At 57.6% G+C, this 15,321-nt stretch overlaps 1 protein-coding gene across 6 annotated transcripts in view; it reads right to left on the reverse strand.

The window, feature by feature from the left end:
* SHANK3 (SH3 and multiple ankyrin repeat domains 3) overlaps positions 1–15,321 on the reverse strand; it is a 50,749-nt gene that overhangs the window by 19,155 nt on the left and 16,273 nt on the right. For 5 of the 6 annotated variants that reach the window (XM_057556259.1, XM_057556262.1, XM_057556261.1 and 2 more), the window contains 7 exons: positions 15,171–15,284; positions 8,933–9,008; positions 8,658–8,740; positions 8,079–8,203; positions 7,850–7,982; positions 6,841–6,921; positions 2,748–2,771 (listed from right to left, as the gene is read on the reverse strand). In XM_057556259.1, coding sequence (XP_057412242.1) covers positions 2,748–2,771; positions 6,841–6,921; positions 7,850–7,982; positions 8,079–8,203; positions 8,658–8,740; positions 8,933–9,008; positions 15,171–15,284 — 636 coding nt within the window. The remainder of the gene's footprint in view (positions 1–2,747; positions 2,772–6,840; positions 6,922–7,849; positions 7,983–8,078; positions 8,204–8,657; positions 8,741–8,932; positions 9,009–15,170; positions 15,285–15,321) is intronic. The other variant, XM_057556260.1, reaches the window with a different exon arrangement.

Consider the following 15,321-nt stretch of genomic DNA (forward strand, 5'->3'; position numbering starts at 1 on the left):
TTTTGTTAAACACTTGTGTCTGAAAACTATCAGCTGTGGACGGATGACTGGGGAGGGCCCACTTAGGGCCAGCACACGGGACACAGCAGGGGCTGGGGGCAGCTCCCATGTCCACCTGGCTGCCACACTGCCCCTCTCATCCAGGAGCCCCACCGCAGCCCACCCATCACTCAGCCTCCAAATCCCTGAGCCCTTCCAGACTCTTAGGAGCTGTGCCAACCACAGAGGACCACGCATCTGGTTACACTTAGTCCTTTCATGCCCCAAGTGCCCCCCTTGGAGAACTGTGGTCAGTCCTGACACCTCCTCCCAGCACTGCTCAGCAACTGCTGTGGGGAAGGACATAAACTCCTCCGAGATGTACAGTACCCGACCCAGCCCAGACCCATCCTGTATACTGACTGTGCTGACCTAATCTCTTTGTGACTTGATTTCCTGATCTGATAACAGGCATTAAAAAAGGTACCTCCTTCAGTGTCTGTTGTGAGAATTAGCACATACGGCAGAAGTGCTACAGCTGTGCCTGGCTCAACGCAAGCACTGAGGACACACTTGCTACAATTCTTCACGTCTGTGCGCCTCATCTCCCCGAACAGCACATGGGCTGTCAGGAGGAGAGGGCAAATACCCTTGCCAGCATGCCCTGCGCGTCCAGCCTGGTCCCCAAACACAAGAGAGTTCAACAAATGCTACGAGTCACCCGCAAAACACGCTCCATTTACAGACCAGCTCGCGTGGCCTGTGCACAGCGCCCAGCGCCGCCAGGTGCAGACAGGGGCGGGCTGTTAGAGGGGCCTCCCTGTTTGCTTCTGTAATGAGGTGAGTAATTTCCCTGTGGAAGCTGAAATCACCATGATCACCATTTGCTAAGTCCGTGGGGATTTCCAGAGTTGGAAGAGGTTTATGTGGCCCCTCTCAGGCTGCAACCACCACAGGCAGAAGGGGTCGCTATTGCCCCCATTTTACCCAAGAAGAATCTGAAGCTCTGAGAGAGATAAGTTGCCCCAGATCATAGATCCGATAAGTAAGAGATCAGACTTAACAACCAGATTATCCGGAAACCACAGACATAAAGACATGAGCGGAGAGAAGATATTTCCGTGGGACACACGGGGCGCACGCTCACCCAAGCTGTGGATTTAGAGGCTGCGTCTCTAGGTCCAGAAGCACTCAATCTCAGAGACCCAAAGCGGTGTGCACATGAAGTTATTAGCAAAGCGAATATTGTTGGCCATGGGGCGATGGTGCTGAGGCCAGACGAGACTTATTTTCAAAAGGAAAAGAATCAAGAATTCTGCAAACTACAAGCTGGTGAGGTTGACACCAATCCCCAACAAAATGAGAAAAATATATTCTTAAATAAATGACTTTAGATACTTAACAAAAGAAATGAAGCCCATTAGGAACCAGGTCTGGGGCACTACACTGGCTGTCAGGAGTCGCTATGTGGCAGGGACGCAGCTGGGGATGCAGCTGTTTGAACCAGGACCCAAGCAGGGATGAGGGGCCTGCGGGGGCGACGAATCGCCGTCACTTCCCCTACAACTGGAAGAAGCACACAGGCCACAGCAGAGCACCCTGGGAGCCCCGCTAATGAGCTGAGGAAAGAACCAAAATATTCCAGAAATAGCTTGTGTGTCTGCCTCAAAGGTGTGAAGAAAAGTGTCCCCAGAGGAGACCTAGTCATCTGTTTTATACCTGAAAAGACCCTGAAAAGGGAAAGCATTTCACCTGGGACCGGGGCAAGGGCAACGGGAGAATTCAGAGGGTGAGATCGCAGGTCACACAGGGAACCTGGGCTCAGACAGACGGGCAAGTGTGTCCCTGGCACAGGGAAGGCCCAGTGGATCCCGGAGTGAGGGGTGGGCGGGCACCAGGCACAAAGACAAACGAGTGACCACACACGCCTGGGGCCACAAAGCCATCTCAGGCCCCTGTGTGGCGCGGACTCCTGTGCAGCAGAGGCTCCAGTCTCCATGTGAGGTGGAGCCGGCTGGCAAAGGCCAGGCCCTAGACCCCACCAGACACTGGACCTCAGCGCCCAGGCCCAGACTCTGTCCCCGCCTGGCCGCTGTGCCTCACGTAGCCAGGCTGGACATCCAGGACACACAGGAAGGAGCGTCAAAGGATACAGGGTGGGAGGTCTGACGGGAGGGGCAGGGGTGGTCAAGTCAACAACCTGGGCGACAAAGCTCTGGGGCCCAGATTCCTGCTCCTAAAGGGCGTCAGCCTTGGGCTTGACCCCATAACAGATCAGCACAGAAACGGGACCCACACACCAGGCACAGGAGCCCCAGAAAACACGCAGAGAGACGCAACACGGGCTGGGGCTGAGCACCTGACACCCCCGCCCCCCTCAACCTGGTCAGTCACCTTGTTCCCCAGGCGAGCTCCACAGCTGGGCCTCCTGAACCCTTCCCCCCTCTGCTCCAGGCTGTGGCACGAGCTGCGGCCTCCACTGGGACGCTTTTCCAGCTCTGCCTCGGCAGCCCCCGTGGCCCTCACACCGCTGCCCCCAGCTCACTCGAGCCCCCAAGGATTGTGGCCACACTCACCATCCCAGGCCCATCTGACCCCTCCCAGGTCCTTCCACTGTGCCCCCAGCAGCCCCCCACGGAGAAGGCCAACAGGAGGGTGCAACCCAGGCTCCCAGACCCCCTGACTCGAACTGGAGCCCCCTCACACACAAGCACGTCCGCAGCCAAGGGTCAGGCAAAGCTGGGCCCGGAGCACAGCAGATGACTCACCCCCTTTCCTTCTCCGAATGGAGGCTTGGAATCAAGAAACAGAGTAAACGGGGTGAGAGGCAGGCTTTGTCCCTCGGCACCCGGGCCCCACTCCCCACTCCCACCCCCTCCTAGCCCATCCTTACCCTCCCAACAGCCAGGACCTCCCAGACCCCCACCACCCCTGGCCTATACCCTCGTCAGATCGTGAGTGGCAAATCGACCCAAATGCCAAGTCAGTACCTGAAATTCAAGGCGGGAACAACCACAGCAGGGACAATGCTTGTGTGCATGCATGCTCACACACACACACACACACACACACACACACACTCACGCATGCTTGTGTATGTCCACACACACACAGACATGCACACACTTGTGTGGACGCAAAACTAAGTCACACTTGGTTCAATCAAATGTTCAGAAAAAAGGCAAAACCCCATAAAAACCCATTTCAGAGACCACCAATGGTGCAGTGGCCACCCACAAGCATTCCTGCAGTGTGTTTCCAACAACAGGCAAGTCAGCATGCTTTCCAGACCAAGGCCAGTCAGGGACCACACCCTGGCATGTCACCTGCCCTGACATTCTCATCCCGAAAGAAAAAGGAACCCAGAAGTTCCAGATTTCTTAGGGGAAAGAGGATGAACAGGAGGGGCTTGGACCCATCAGGGCCCCCTCTGGCCTGGGTCTCCACCAACCTCTGCAGCCCCAGCACGTCCTTGGTTCGAGCTATGCAATGAGCACCTGCTGAGTGTGAAGGGCCCCAGGGCTGAAGGGCACTAGAGGGGTCCCGCCCTCCCTCCTTCTCCCTCCTTCTCCCTCTCTCTCCCTTCTCAGGAGGAGAGTCCCCACCCAACCCCTCCTCTTAATGCCGTTTCTGCCAGCCACCTCAGCCCTTCCTTTTCTGGGACACCAATGGCCCCCCCAGAATATACCTTCCCTTCCTCTTCCTCCTGCAGGCCCTCCAAGCCACAAGGAGCCACCTTGCGTGAGCCCCCATCCTTGCCACCTGCTTTCTCTGTCGCCTCACGCTTTTCTTTCTTCCCAGGTGTTCAGGTCATCTTCTCAATAGACTACAGACACTAAAGGGCCCTATCAGCCCTCGATATTGTGACATAAAACTGACATGTTTATGCTGGCAATGAACCCACGGGTCTTATTTCTATCCCGTAAAAGCCCAAACACTGGATCATGGGATGATCGCTTAGGTACCTGGGAAAACCCTGATGCTGGCCTGGCTTCCTCAAACCAGGTGTGTCTACAGAAGGTCGGCAGGTGGCCTGGCTTCCCAGGACAGCTGTCGTCCAGGGGCAGGAGTGGGTTTCCTGTGCTCCCAGATGCCCAGGCCCTTCTCTGAACAGAGCCACGGGAAGGGCCTGGGTCCAGTTCAACAAAAGCTGTGACCCCCTCACTCAGCAGTGTGGATGGGGGCTCTGTGGTAGGCTGTCCCTTCGCCCTCCCCCAGACTCTGCTCAGGAGAAGCTGGTGAAAAGGATGCTGACCTCGGGCCGCAAGAGTGAGCCCCTCCCTCTGGAAGACAGGCGTCTGTGGAGCAACCCTGTCACAAGGCAACAGAGGGGACGCCCAGGCCAGAGAGGAAGGAGACTCTTCTTCCAGCCACTGGTCTCTGCACACAGAAGCGGCCCAGAGAGCAAAAGGCAAATCTGTTTCTACAGGGCAGAGTCCCTGGGTCCCTGGATGACAGACCGCAGGCTGCCCAAGCACCTCTTTCTGAACATGCAGCTGGACGTGGCCACGTGACGGCCTCTGGCAAGAGACTCCCAGGAACCATCCACCAGAGCCTGGTGTGGGGTCTAGCCAGACCCAGCTGCCTACTGGTATTGGTTTATTGACCAGTTTGGATCTTCAGTCAGTGCAATGGGTCAGCTCCCCATGACTAGCCTTGCACCCTTGTGACCCCGGGGCCCGGAGTCTGCCAGCTTCTCTGCCTTACTCTTGAATGAGCGAGGTTACTAGGCATAGAATTACAGGTGGAAAGGCATTTTGACCCAAGACTTTGAAGTTACCGTTCCATTGTCTTCTAGCATCTGCTGATCAGACCCCCGCTGTCAGTCTGACCCCTGTTCCTTTCTAAGTCATCATTCTCTGGCAGTTAAGATTTTTCTTTTTGTGTATGGTGTTGTGAAATTTTACTATGACAGGTCTAGAGGTAGCTATGCTTTTACTTCATTGCTTCAGACTTACACTCCTGCAAACTGGAGTCTCATGTCCTTGTTCAATTTTAGAAAATTTTTAGCCATTTACTCTTCAAATATTGCCTCTTCCCCAATCTTTTTACTCTTTCCCTCTGGGACTCTATTTAGGCTGGGATTTTTCTCATTTGTCCTCCATATTTCTTATCTACTCTTTGATATTTTGCATCTCCTTATCTTTCTGTGCTGAATTTTGGGTAATTTCCTCAGATTTATCTTTTAATTCATAGTTTCTTCCTTCAGGTGGGTCTACCATACTGTTTCCCAGGCACAGGTTTTTTAAATCTCAGGGGCTATATTTTTGTTTCAATAACATTTCTTTAGGAATCCTTTTTAAATCTGCTTATCCTTTTTTTCCCCCCCACTGTGTTGTTCTTTCATTATGAGTTATGTTAGTTCTCTCAAACTTTGTATTTAAACACCTTGTTTTGTCTCTTTCATAGTATTCTATGGTTTCCAGTTCTTCTGATGCTTATTGCAAGTCTCGGGCTTGCCTCTAGCTCTCCCCCATCTCTTGGCTCTGGGGGGGTATCAGAGCCCCAGTGCCCTGCCCGTAGGATCTGTATCGGTCCCAAGCCCTCATGGACTATGGGAGCATCTGCTTCCTCTCACTCCCTTGGCTCTGACTTCTCTCTTCATTTTTGAGAACTGGAAAATTCCTCTTCTTTTGTTTTGAGATGGCTATGTATTTTTAGAGTTTTACTTTATTCAGAATATTTATGGGGAAGAAGGTCCTGACCACATCAGCCTAATCTATCTTGGTGGCTGTCCTCCACACCAAACTAAACTGCAGTCAAGAGTACCTGCTTGGAAGGGAAGGGCTCAGCAAAGGACTAGGGTCAGGGATCAGTCCATGAGGGAGGTCAGAAATAATTTTAGGGGACAGGTAAGGGTTCCTTCTATGGCTGGGGCAGAACCAAGCCGGAAGCCAGGGTTGGGGCTCAGTCTAGAACCAGGATCAAGGCCCTTCCTGTGCCCACGACTGGGTTAGAGCTCAGCACAGGACCAGAGTCAGGGGTCCTTCTATGGCTGGAACGAGAACAAAGTCTGGGACTCGAATTGGGTTCAGGTTATAGAAGGACAGAGCACGTTAACAGTAATGTGTATTGGGACTTGCCATGATAAAGATGTTCATGGTCATGTAAGTCAGGGCATAACCATTATTAACTGTCACGTATGTCAGGACATGGTCATGTATATCTGAACATGCCAGTGATGAGGCTATTAACGGTCACATATATTGAGACACACCCACGATGAGGCTGCTGGTGGTCACCCTGGGATCGTGCCCCCCATGTACCCATCAAAGCCCCGACACACTCCTGTTTGCCTCCTGCAACTTACGAGGACCTGTCCCATCATCGTACCAGCAATGTTCACAACGGCCCCGTGAGGTCGGCAGCTCACTCTACTGACCCCTGCGTAACCGACGTGTGAACGGGTGCTGAGAGGGTAAAGGAAATGCAAAGACCACACAGCTAGTGCCTGGCAGAGCCAGGAGCAAAGGTCAGGTCCCCTTTTCTCACTTGGATGAAATGAAGGCGTAAAGTCATACTGGAGGTGTGGAGGGCCAGGGGCAGCGTGTGCACACGCATGCAAACACACTGGTGAGCCAGGGCCTGATTCCCCACCGCCAGACGTGGTGGTCCCACTGTCCATCTCTAGCCCTGCCACCCTGCCCCTCAGCCCTCAATCCATCCACACGTCAGCTCCCTTTTCAGTCCCCAGACACCCAATTCCCCCACCACTTCAGCACCCACCCATTTACCTCTAACCTGTCCATACGTCCATCTCTCCGTCCTCCCTCCCCTCTGTCTCTGCCTGGCTTTGGCCCAGCTCCCCTGACCTGGCCCCCCACCCTGGGCTATCTGCCCACCGCCTGCCCTGCCACTCACCGAGCTCCTCAAGCTCCGCCGTCATGGACTTGGAGCGCAGGGTCAGCGTGGTGCTGGGGGCCCTCTTAGGGGGCGGCGGGGCTGCAAAGAAGAGGGAGGCCTTGGACCTCCTGTCCAGCAGCAGGCAGCGCGGCGTGGCCAGGTGCAGGTGCCACCTGCGCTCCACCGCCTGGATCTCCTCGTACTCCCGGGAGGACGAGTCACACTGCGCCAGGATCTTGTTCAGGCTGCGGCTGGACGCAAACTTCTTCATGGCGCTGGCAGCTCGGGGTTGCTGAAGGCCGGGCTGGGCCAGGGCAGCCAGGGCCTCAGGCGGTGCTCGAGGGCCCCAGGGGGGTCACCGTGCTGGCCAGCCTCAGCCCGAGGGCCCACGTGGAAGGCTTCGAGGGCAGAGTCATGGGGTGGGGGCTGGGAGGGGTCTCCCGGCAGGCCGGGCTCCTGCTGCTCCAGGGCCACCCCCCCCCCCAGGCCTGGAGGCCACTGCCCCTCGGGGGACCAGGGTGTGGTCAGCCAAGCCAGGGCCTGGGCTGGGCTAGACCCGGCCAGCAAAGCCTCCTGGGCCCAGGCTGTGCCGCGACGTTGGCGCGGGGAGAAGACGCTTTTCCTCTTCCCTCAGGTGCCGCCTCCCCCTTCCCTCCGACAATAAGCGGCAGCGGCAGCGTCAACCTCACAGTTGCTATGGCAACCCCGGCCTCCAGGCAGCTGCTGGCAGCGTCGGGAAGGAGGGCTCTTCCATGCCAGGGGCTGGGGGGGCGCCGGGAAGGAGGGGGCAGGGATCTTAGGAGGGCAACCTGGGGTCAGAGGCCGGGAGAGGGTTGGCTGTCTAACATCAGGGATTGGCACCCAGGCGGCGCACGTGGGCGTTCGCCTAGGTTCAGGCCTCTGACGTCAGCAGTCAGCAGTCTGGGGCCGGGGGTGATGAGAGGAGCATGGGCCTGGGGTCAAAGGTCTAAGGTCAGGGGACAGAGCAGGGAGCCTGGGCACCGAGGTCCGAAGCCCGAGTCCTCACCTCTGCGCCGAGCCCCATCTTCTTCAGGCTTCCTTGTCACTGACACCACCTTCATGACGAGGCGGTTCCCGCCCTGGCGGATCAGAGCCACCACCTGCTTGTGCCCGACCTTCACCACGTTCACTCCATTCACCTGGGACAGTCAGGGCCCGGGGGCCGTCCAGGTGAGTCCTCCTCGGGCTCGGAGGCCAGCACCCCACGGGGCCGCACAGGGAAGGACGAGCCTCACCTCGATTAGGAAGTCCCCCGTGCGCAGCCCGGCCCTCCAGGCCACGCCCTCCACGTCCACCGACTCGAGATACTGAAGCGCCGGGAAGGCCGGCGTGGGCGTGAACTCCTCGATGGGGGTCTCTGCTGTGGGACGGGGAGAGGGCAATGAGGACGGCGTCCTGCCCGCAGGGGCCAGGTGGAGGTGCCTGCCACACGGCAACCTCCCACGAACCACCTGGGCCGGGGGGCAGCAGGCGGGGGCTGCCCAGCGCGAGAGGAGCCAGCCCGGGAATCCAGGACACGCCCCTCTGAGAGACCCCCCCCGCCCCCGCCATTCACCCCACCAGAAAGGCCCCCGCTCCGTTAGACACGCACAGCCGAGATCCTGGGAACCAATGAGGGAAAGGACCCGCTGCCTCCTACCAACATCCCAAACCAAGAACACAGAGTCACAGCAGGGAGAGAGGAAGCGGGTGGGGAGAAGAAGGGGGGGCAGGGGCGCGGCAGGAGGAGAGCAGAGAAGAGGAGCAGAGGCAGGACACAGAAGACACCCCGAGTGGTGTGCAGCCCTTGCCAGCCGGATACCCGCCTCCGTTACCTTTGGCCCCCCGGAGCACAAAGCCAAAGCCTTCGTGGTCCCGTTTCTGCAGGACAGCCACCTTGTCGTCAATGACATAGTCGCTGACGGGGGAAACAGAAAGGTGAGGAGAACCCTGCCGGGAGAGCACGTGCCCCAGACAGGATCCCGCGGGCACGGGCACAGTCCTCCCTGGGAGCTGTCCTTGGACTCACCCGGGAGGCCTCCCTCCACATCTGACGTTCCATCGCACGCGTGCCCACCCTCGCCCGCCTGCCCACCTGCCCCACCTGTACCTGTGTGCAGAGAGGCTGTCATAGGAGCCCACTGTGTAGTGGCGGAAAAGTCGCTTCGTCCGGTCCTCCCGGGTTTCTGAGGGGAGGTTCAGGAGCTGACGGAGGGTCTCATCCTCCAAGTGGCGTGAACCACCCCCTCAAGCACACCGGTTACCAGCCTCTGCACGCGCACGCACACACGCACATGCACGCACACACCCCTGGCCTGGTAGTGCCCACATGGAAGTGGGGGGTCCAAATGCTGGGATCCTGGGCCCAGCGGTCCTAGGTAAGAAGGCTGAGGGGACCATGCAGGAAATCTTGCCTCTAGGGGTCAGGGTCCAGACAGGGGCAGGAGCTGTGGCTCATCTTTCTCCTGAGCGGCTGCACACAGCAGACCGGACAGGGCCAGTGCAACCACAGAGAGAGTCAGCAAGCCCCAAAACTCAGGGCAGAGAAGGTGTGCGCACACGCACGTGTGGCCTGGAGTCATGTGTAAGTGCTGTGTTCATACAGGCGTGTCTCTGTGTGTGACCTGCAGTCATGTGCAGGTGCTGTGCTCATACGTGTGCATGTCTGTGTGTGCGTGACCCACAGTCATGTGCAAGTGTCACACTACATACCCCTGTGAACTGGCATTGAGGTGGCCTTGTGTCAACGTATCCCTCACCACAGGGATGCTCACCCTCACGGGGTCCTTTGCTCCAGACCCTACCTCTGCGTGGGCAGGGAGGGGTCCACGTATGGGGGGCTAGGTCCCCCTATCCTGCTGTCACTGCATCCCACAGAGCTTTATCCCCATCTGTACTTGCTCTCACAGTCCCTCACAGCCACTGCGGAGCCGCCCCACGCTCGGCCTCGCTCGGCCTCGCTGATGTCCTGCAAGCCTGCAGGCTCCAGTCCACACCTCCAGGCACTACCCTCCCTGCTCCAGGCTTACTTCTCCAGCTGCCTGTACGCTGGATCCTCTGGTACCCCTGCACCCACTCCTGGCCCCCAGCCCCCAGCACCTTTGTCTCCAGCTCCACACCTCCAGGCACTACCCTCCCTGCTCCAGGCTTACTTCTCCAGCTGCTTGTACGCTGGATCCTCTGGTACCCCTGCACCCACTCCTGGCCCCCAGCCCCCAGCACCTCTGTCTCCAGCTCCACCACCACCTCAAATTCCACCCCGCAGCTCCTCCCCGCTCTCTACCAGCTCAGCATTCCTCGAGATTAATTTATTCATTCAACAAGTGCGTACTGAGCTCCTACTACGTACCAGGCTCCAAGAATGGAGCAGAGAACAGAACGAAGCCCCCCTACCCTGCGGAGTTTACAGGCTAAACTGTACAGCTGAAGAGAAAGAGGAGACGAGAAACAGGTACACACAGAATGTGTGGAATGCTGGTAAGCGGTAAGAAAAAAGGAAGCCATTCGGGGCGCTGCAATTCTAGGTGGTCACGTGCAGGCCTCCCCAGGAAGGGAGAGGTGAACAAAGGCACGAGGACGTAAGGGAGCAGCCCTCCATGTGGGTAAAGGGCTTTCTGGGAGTGGGGGCACTCAGGGCAAAGTCACGTGGCAGGTATCACCTCAGCGTGTTCAAGGCACAGTGAGCAGCCTGGGCAGCTAGGGCAGAGGCAGCAGCAGAGCAGTAGGAAAGGAGGTCCGAGAGGGCACCTAGGACTCTGACGACTGTGTCCTCCACTAACTGTAAGCTCCTGTGGGTAAGCACCACGTCGCACTGATTTCTGTGATCCTACCACCAAGCACAGCACCTGGCACATAACAGGCGTTCCAAATGCCAACTGGAAGGACAGACAGGTGGACAACTGGCTGGGGGGATGGGGGGGGTGGACGGATGGAGGGATGGATGGAACAAGAGACAGACAGAAGGATGGACCAAAAGGTAAATGTATGTATAAGTGGATGGAGGGAAAGAGAGCAGGGTAGGGGCGGGGGGGATGGATGGAAGGAGGGGATGGGTGGACTGGGTCTGCTAGGTGGGTTGATGGATGAGTAGATGGATGACAGGATGGGTGGGTGAGTGAAAGCATAGATGGATGGAAGAGTAGACAGAGGGGACTTCCCTGGTGGCACATTGGTTAAGAATCCGTGTGCCAATGCAGGGGACACAGGTTCGATCCCTGGTCTGGGAAGATCCCACATGCCGCGGAGCAACTAAGCCCATGCGCCACAACTACTGAGCCTGAGCTCTAGAGCCCGCGAGCCACAACTACTGAAGCCCACACGCCTAGAGCCTGTGCTCCGCAACAAGAGACGACACCGCGATGAGAAGCCCGCGCACCGCAACGAGGAGTAGCCCCAGCTCGCCGCAACTAGAGAAAGCCCGTGCGCCGCAACAAAGACCCAGCACAGCCAAAACTAAATTAATTAATTTTTTTTTTTTTTAAAAAGAGTAGACGGAGGGACTTCCCTGGTGGCGCAGTGGTTAAGAATCCGCCTGCCAACGCAGGGGACACAGGTTCGATTCCTGGCCCAGGAAGATCCCACACGCTGCAGAGCACCTAAGCCCGTGCATCACAACTACTGAGCCTGCGCTCTAGAGCCCATGAGCCACAACTACTGAGCCCACGAGCCACACTACTGAAGCCTGCGTGCCCTAGAGCCCATGCACCACAACTACTGAGCCCGCATGCTGCAACTACTGAAGCCTGCATGCCTAGAGCCCACGCTCCGCAACAAGAGAAGCCACCGCAACGAGAAGCCCGCGCACCTCAACAAAGAGTAGCCCCTGCTCGCCGCAACTAGAGAAAGCCCACGTGCAGCAATGAAGACCCAACGCAGCCAAAAAAAAAAAAAAACAGAGTAGATGGAGCAGTGGCTGGATGGAAAGAAGAGCTCCTGTTAACATCAGAAGACACAGATATCAGGAAAAGTATTGATCTGCATTTCAGAACCCTGCCACTAACTTGTGTGACTCTCAGTATGTTCGACAGTCCCTTTTGGCCCTCTCCTTATACAGCAGGAAAATTCACCTTGGAGGCCCCCTAGGTTCTGATGGCCTATAGTTTTATCTCACTGGCACCGTCCCCAGTGCTCACACCCTCTCCTCCCTCTGCAGCACACCTGCACCCACCACCCTGCCGTCCCCAAAGCCAGAGCAGGCCAGGCCTCAGCACTGCTCAGGTAGGGCCCAGACCTCTCCTCACCTCCACCACACCCTTCTCCACGCTGACCCAACTTCGGAAATGTTCACAGTGCCTGCCTGCAGAAGGACCCCTCCCCCAAAAAAGACCCTCTGCAGATCACTGGCCTCCTATTTTTATATTTATCGACCAAACACAAATTATTACATAACACAAATTCATTTTCCAGTTTTATAATCAGACACGTAAAAGCCAGCTCAAATGAAAACACACCGCATGCCCCCCCCCACCCCCAGTACTGGAAAGAAAGGGGGAGGAGGGAGGATGCCAGCCAGAGCCATAGCTTTGGTGTTCTACACCAGCCTCCAGGATACCCAGGGCCGCCTCCCCACTCCCTCCCCTCACAGCTCAACTCTCCCTGCTTGCAACTGCTCCTTTCACCCAGATGGGTGCCGTGGGAGCCTTGCTCTCTGCTGACCCTGGGCATCGGCCTGGCCCACACGCGTTGGCAGTATCCCCTCTTTGGCCTCTAAGTCCCTCTCTGTCCCTGCTCCAGTCTCAGAAACAGATCTTTCTTTGGATCTGGGCCTGTTGGAAGCAGGTTCCTGTTCCTGGGCTGCCCTCTCACCTCTGGCAGAACTCAGCCCCTGAGTCCCAAACCAGAGGCTCTGCCCAGAGCAGCTGGCGGCCGGGCCTGCAGGTGAGGACAGAGGTTATTCCCACCCCCTCCCAGCAGGCAGCCCCCGCAGGCCTGTCTCCCTACCCATCCATGAAACGCTCCCATCTACCCAGGTACCTTCTGACACTTTCAGATGACAAACTCCAGAGCCTCCCCCGTCTAGGAGCCCCACAATTGCCCGGAGGCCTATAGCTCCTTCAGCAGGTTGCCCTGTGTCCTCTGCCTTCTCTATGACTCCAGTCCAGCCCTGCCCACCCCGTCTCCATCTCCTTGCTTTGCCCTGCCTGGGCCGTCACCCTAATCCTGAATGACCAGCACAATCGGGACAGCGCCCCCCAGATTCCTCCTGCGACACTGCCACAAACTTTAGCCCCTGGTCCCAGGACACCTGACCAGCCCTCACGCTCCCCACTCCATCCCTGCCACCCTCCCCTCAACACACAGGTTTACTCAGCCAGAGCCCATGAAGCGTGGCAGCTACAGCACAGACCCTGCAGCCCACGGCCTACATTGCAAACAAGACTCTGCTCCTTGGGCTGTGGAACCCACCCTCCTAGAGATGAACTAACAACAACTGTCCTCACCTCCCAGGCATGCTGGGAGAGTCAGTGAATTCTTAGATGTAAAAGAGCTTAAAACGCAGCCAGGCATCCTGACACCGCCTGGAGCACACTGGGTGCCAGCGCATGCAGATCTGGAAGGCCCTGCCGTGCTCTGGCCAACAGGCTCTGCCCCCGCCCCCATCATGCTGACCACCTAGGCGGTCCTAGCGATCCTTCAAGGCTTAGCTCAAACAACACCCCTGCTTTAAAGGCCCCTCTGACTCCTTCAGACCGACCCAGGGAGCCCCCCGTGCTCACGCCCGTCACAGCCATGCGGTGTGCACGCCTGCTCCCCGCTGGGCAGGGAGCCAGCCCCTGTGATCCCAGCTCCCAACACAGGGCCCAGCACACGTCAAACACCTAACAAACATGGGCTGTTCTCAAATTCCAACTCCAGTCCCGACCTCCCTTCCTTCCTCCCCAGCTTCAGACTCAGCTCCAACTGCCCCTGGACCCACAGAGTTCTCAGACCAGAACCTTCATTGCCCACCCTACAGGGGCGCACAGGACCCACTCCCTACGCAGGTCTGGAGGCCCCTCCTTCCCCTCCCCCCTCTCCCGTCCAGTTGGCACCAGAGCCCAAACTTCCGAAACCATTCCCCTCCCCACATACCACCCCACCTGCCCACGATGGGCAGACAACAGGGGGTCGTGTCCCTCCCAGGCTCCCAGCCGCAAGGAGGGCCATCAGGGTGAGGCGGTGAACAGCCAGGCATGAGAGTAAAGGCTCCACTGTGAAGCAATTATACTCCAATAAAAATAAATAAATAAGTAAAATTTTTTTTAAAAAAGTAAAGGCTCCTGCTCAGGAGTGGGTCAGCGGCCACACTCCTGCTTCCCTGGGCTCTGCCACGCTCCACCCAGGGCAGGGGTCCAGGCCACACAGGGGTGGGCTCCCCTGGGGAAATTCGCAACCCAGGATAAGGGAGCACAGCAACCCTGGGTCTGAGCCCTTCATGTGCAGAAAGACAGAGGTGTGCACCCTGGGTCCAGACACACCACTAGTGACCACCACTAGCCACCACTCAGGAGGGAGCTCCCTTGTCCCACCAGCTCGTGGGGCCAGAAATAATTCCTGCAGGTCGAGGGGCCTCCTGGGTGCGCAGTCAGCCCTGGCTGGGGTCTTGAAAGGACCAGCCTCTCCTTTCCACTGGCAGGACCACCTCAGATCCCAACTCCCAGAGGGGTCCTTCCTGGAGGTTCAGGTGGTGAGCAGGGTCGGACCGAGGCTGCTCACCAGCCCCAGGAGCCACGGCCTTTGCCCTCACGTCCTCCCTGCAGGCTAAGGATGCAGCCATCCCCCACCTGCTGCCCTCAGACCATCCTGGCCCCAGGGCACCCATGACAGCCCCTCTGGGCCCAACTGGCCTCATTTCCTTTTGGCTGGTCCAGGCCTCCCTGCACTGCCCACTTGGACAATCTGTCCACTTTGGAAAGATGCCTCTTTTCTCATACTGACCTCTTTACTTGTCTGCCAGCCACACAGCAATCGCACACTCCAAGTACCCAGCATTTCTGTGAGAACCATGTCTGGGAAGGGTTGTGGTCACTGAGAGCCACACGTGGGATCACGGACTGGTGCACGTCCATACGTGTGCGTCCCATGGGCACGTCACATGTGTCTCCACAGCTGTCCAGGATCCAGATGTACACGTGTGTGCTGGTAAGTAAGTATGGGATGCACACATGTGTGCTGGTAAGTAAGTATGGGATGAATGCGTGCTGTGTCTGTCATGTACACGAGTTTGTACCTACTTCGAACGTGTGTTTGAATTTGTTCTAGTCTTTTCTCTGTGTATACAATGTGGATTTGCCTCCAAGCAAGACCAACGGGAAGCTGGAAGGGGCGGCACCCTCAGGAGCCACCCAGGGGACGCAGGGGTCACTCACCGTGCCGCGTGTCATACTGTCTCATCTGCACCTCCTCCACGCAGTCAGCCGGGAACCAGCCCGTGCGGCCTTTCACGGTCCCCTCCCAAAAACCGCCCTCCCCAATGCTGAGCACTGGAGGGACAGAAGCCAGACAGGCTGTCAGGGCAGA

Source organism: Balaenoptera acutorostrata, chromosome 11, assembly GCF_949987535.1.
Source record: "Balaenoptera acutorostrata chromosome 11, mBalAcu1.1, whole genome shotgun sequence".
Lineage (NCBI taxonomy): Eukaryota > Metazoa > Chordata > Mammalia > Artiodactyla > Balaenopteridae > Balaenoptera > Balaenoptera acutorostrata.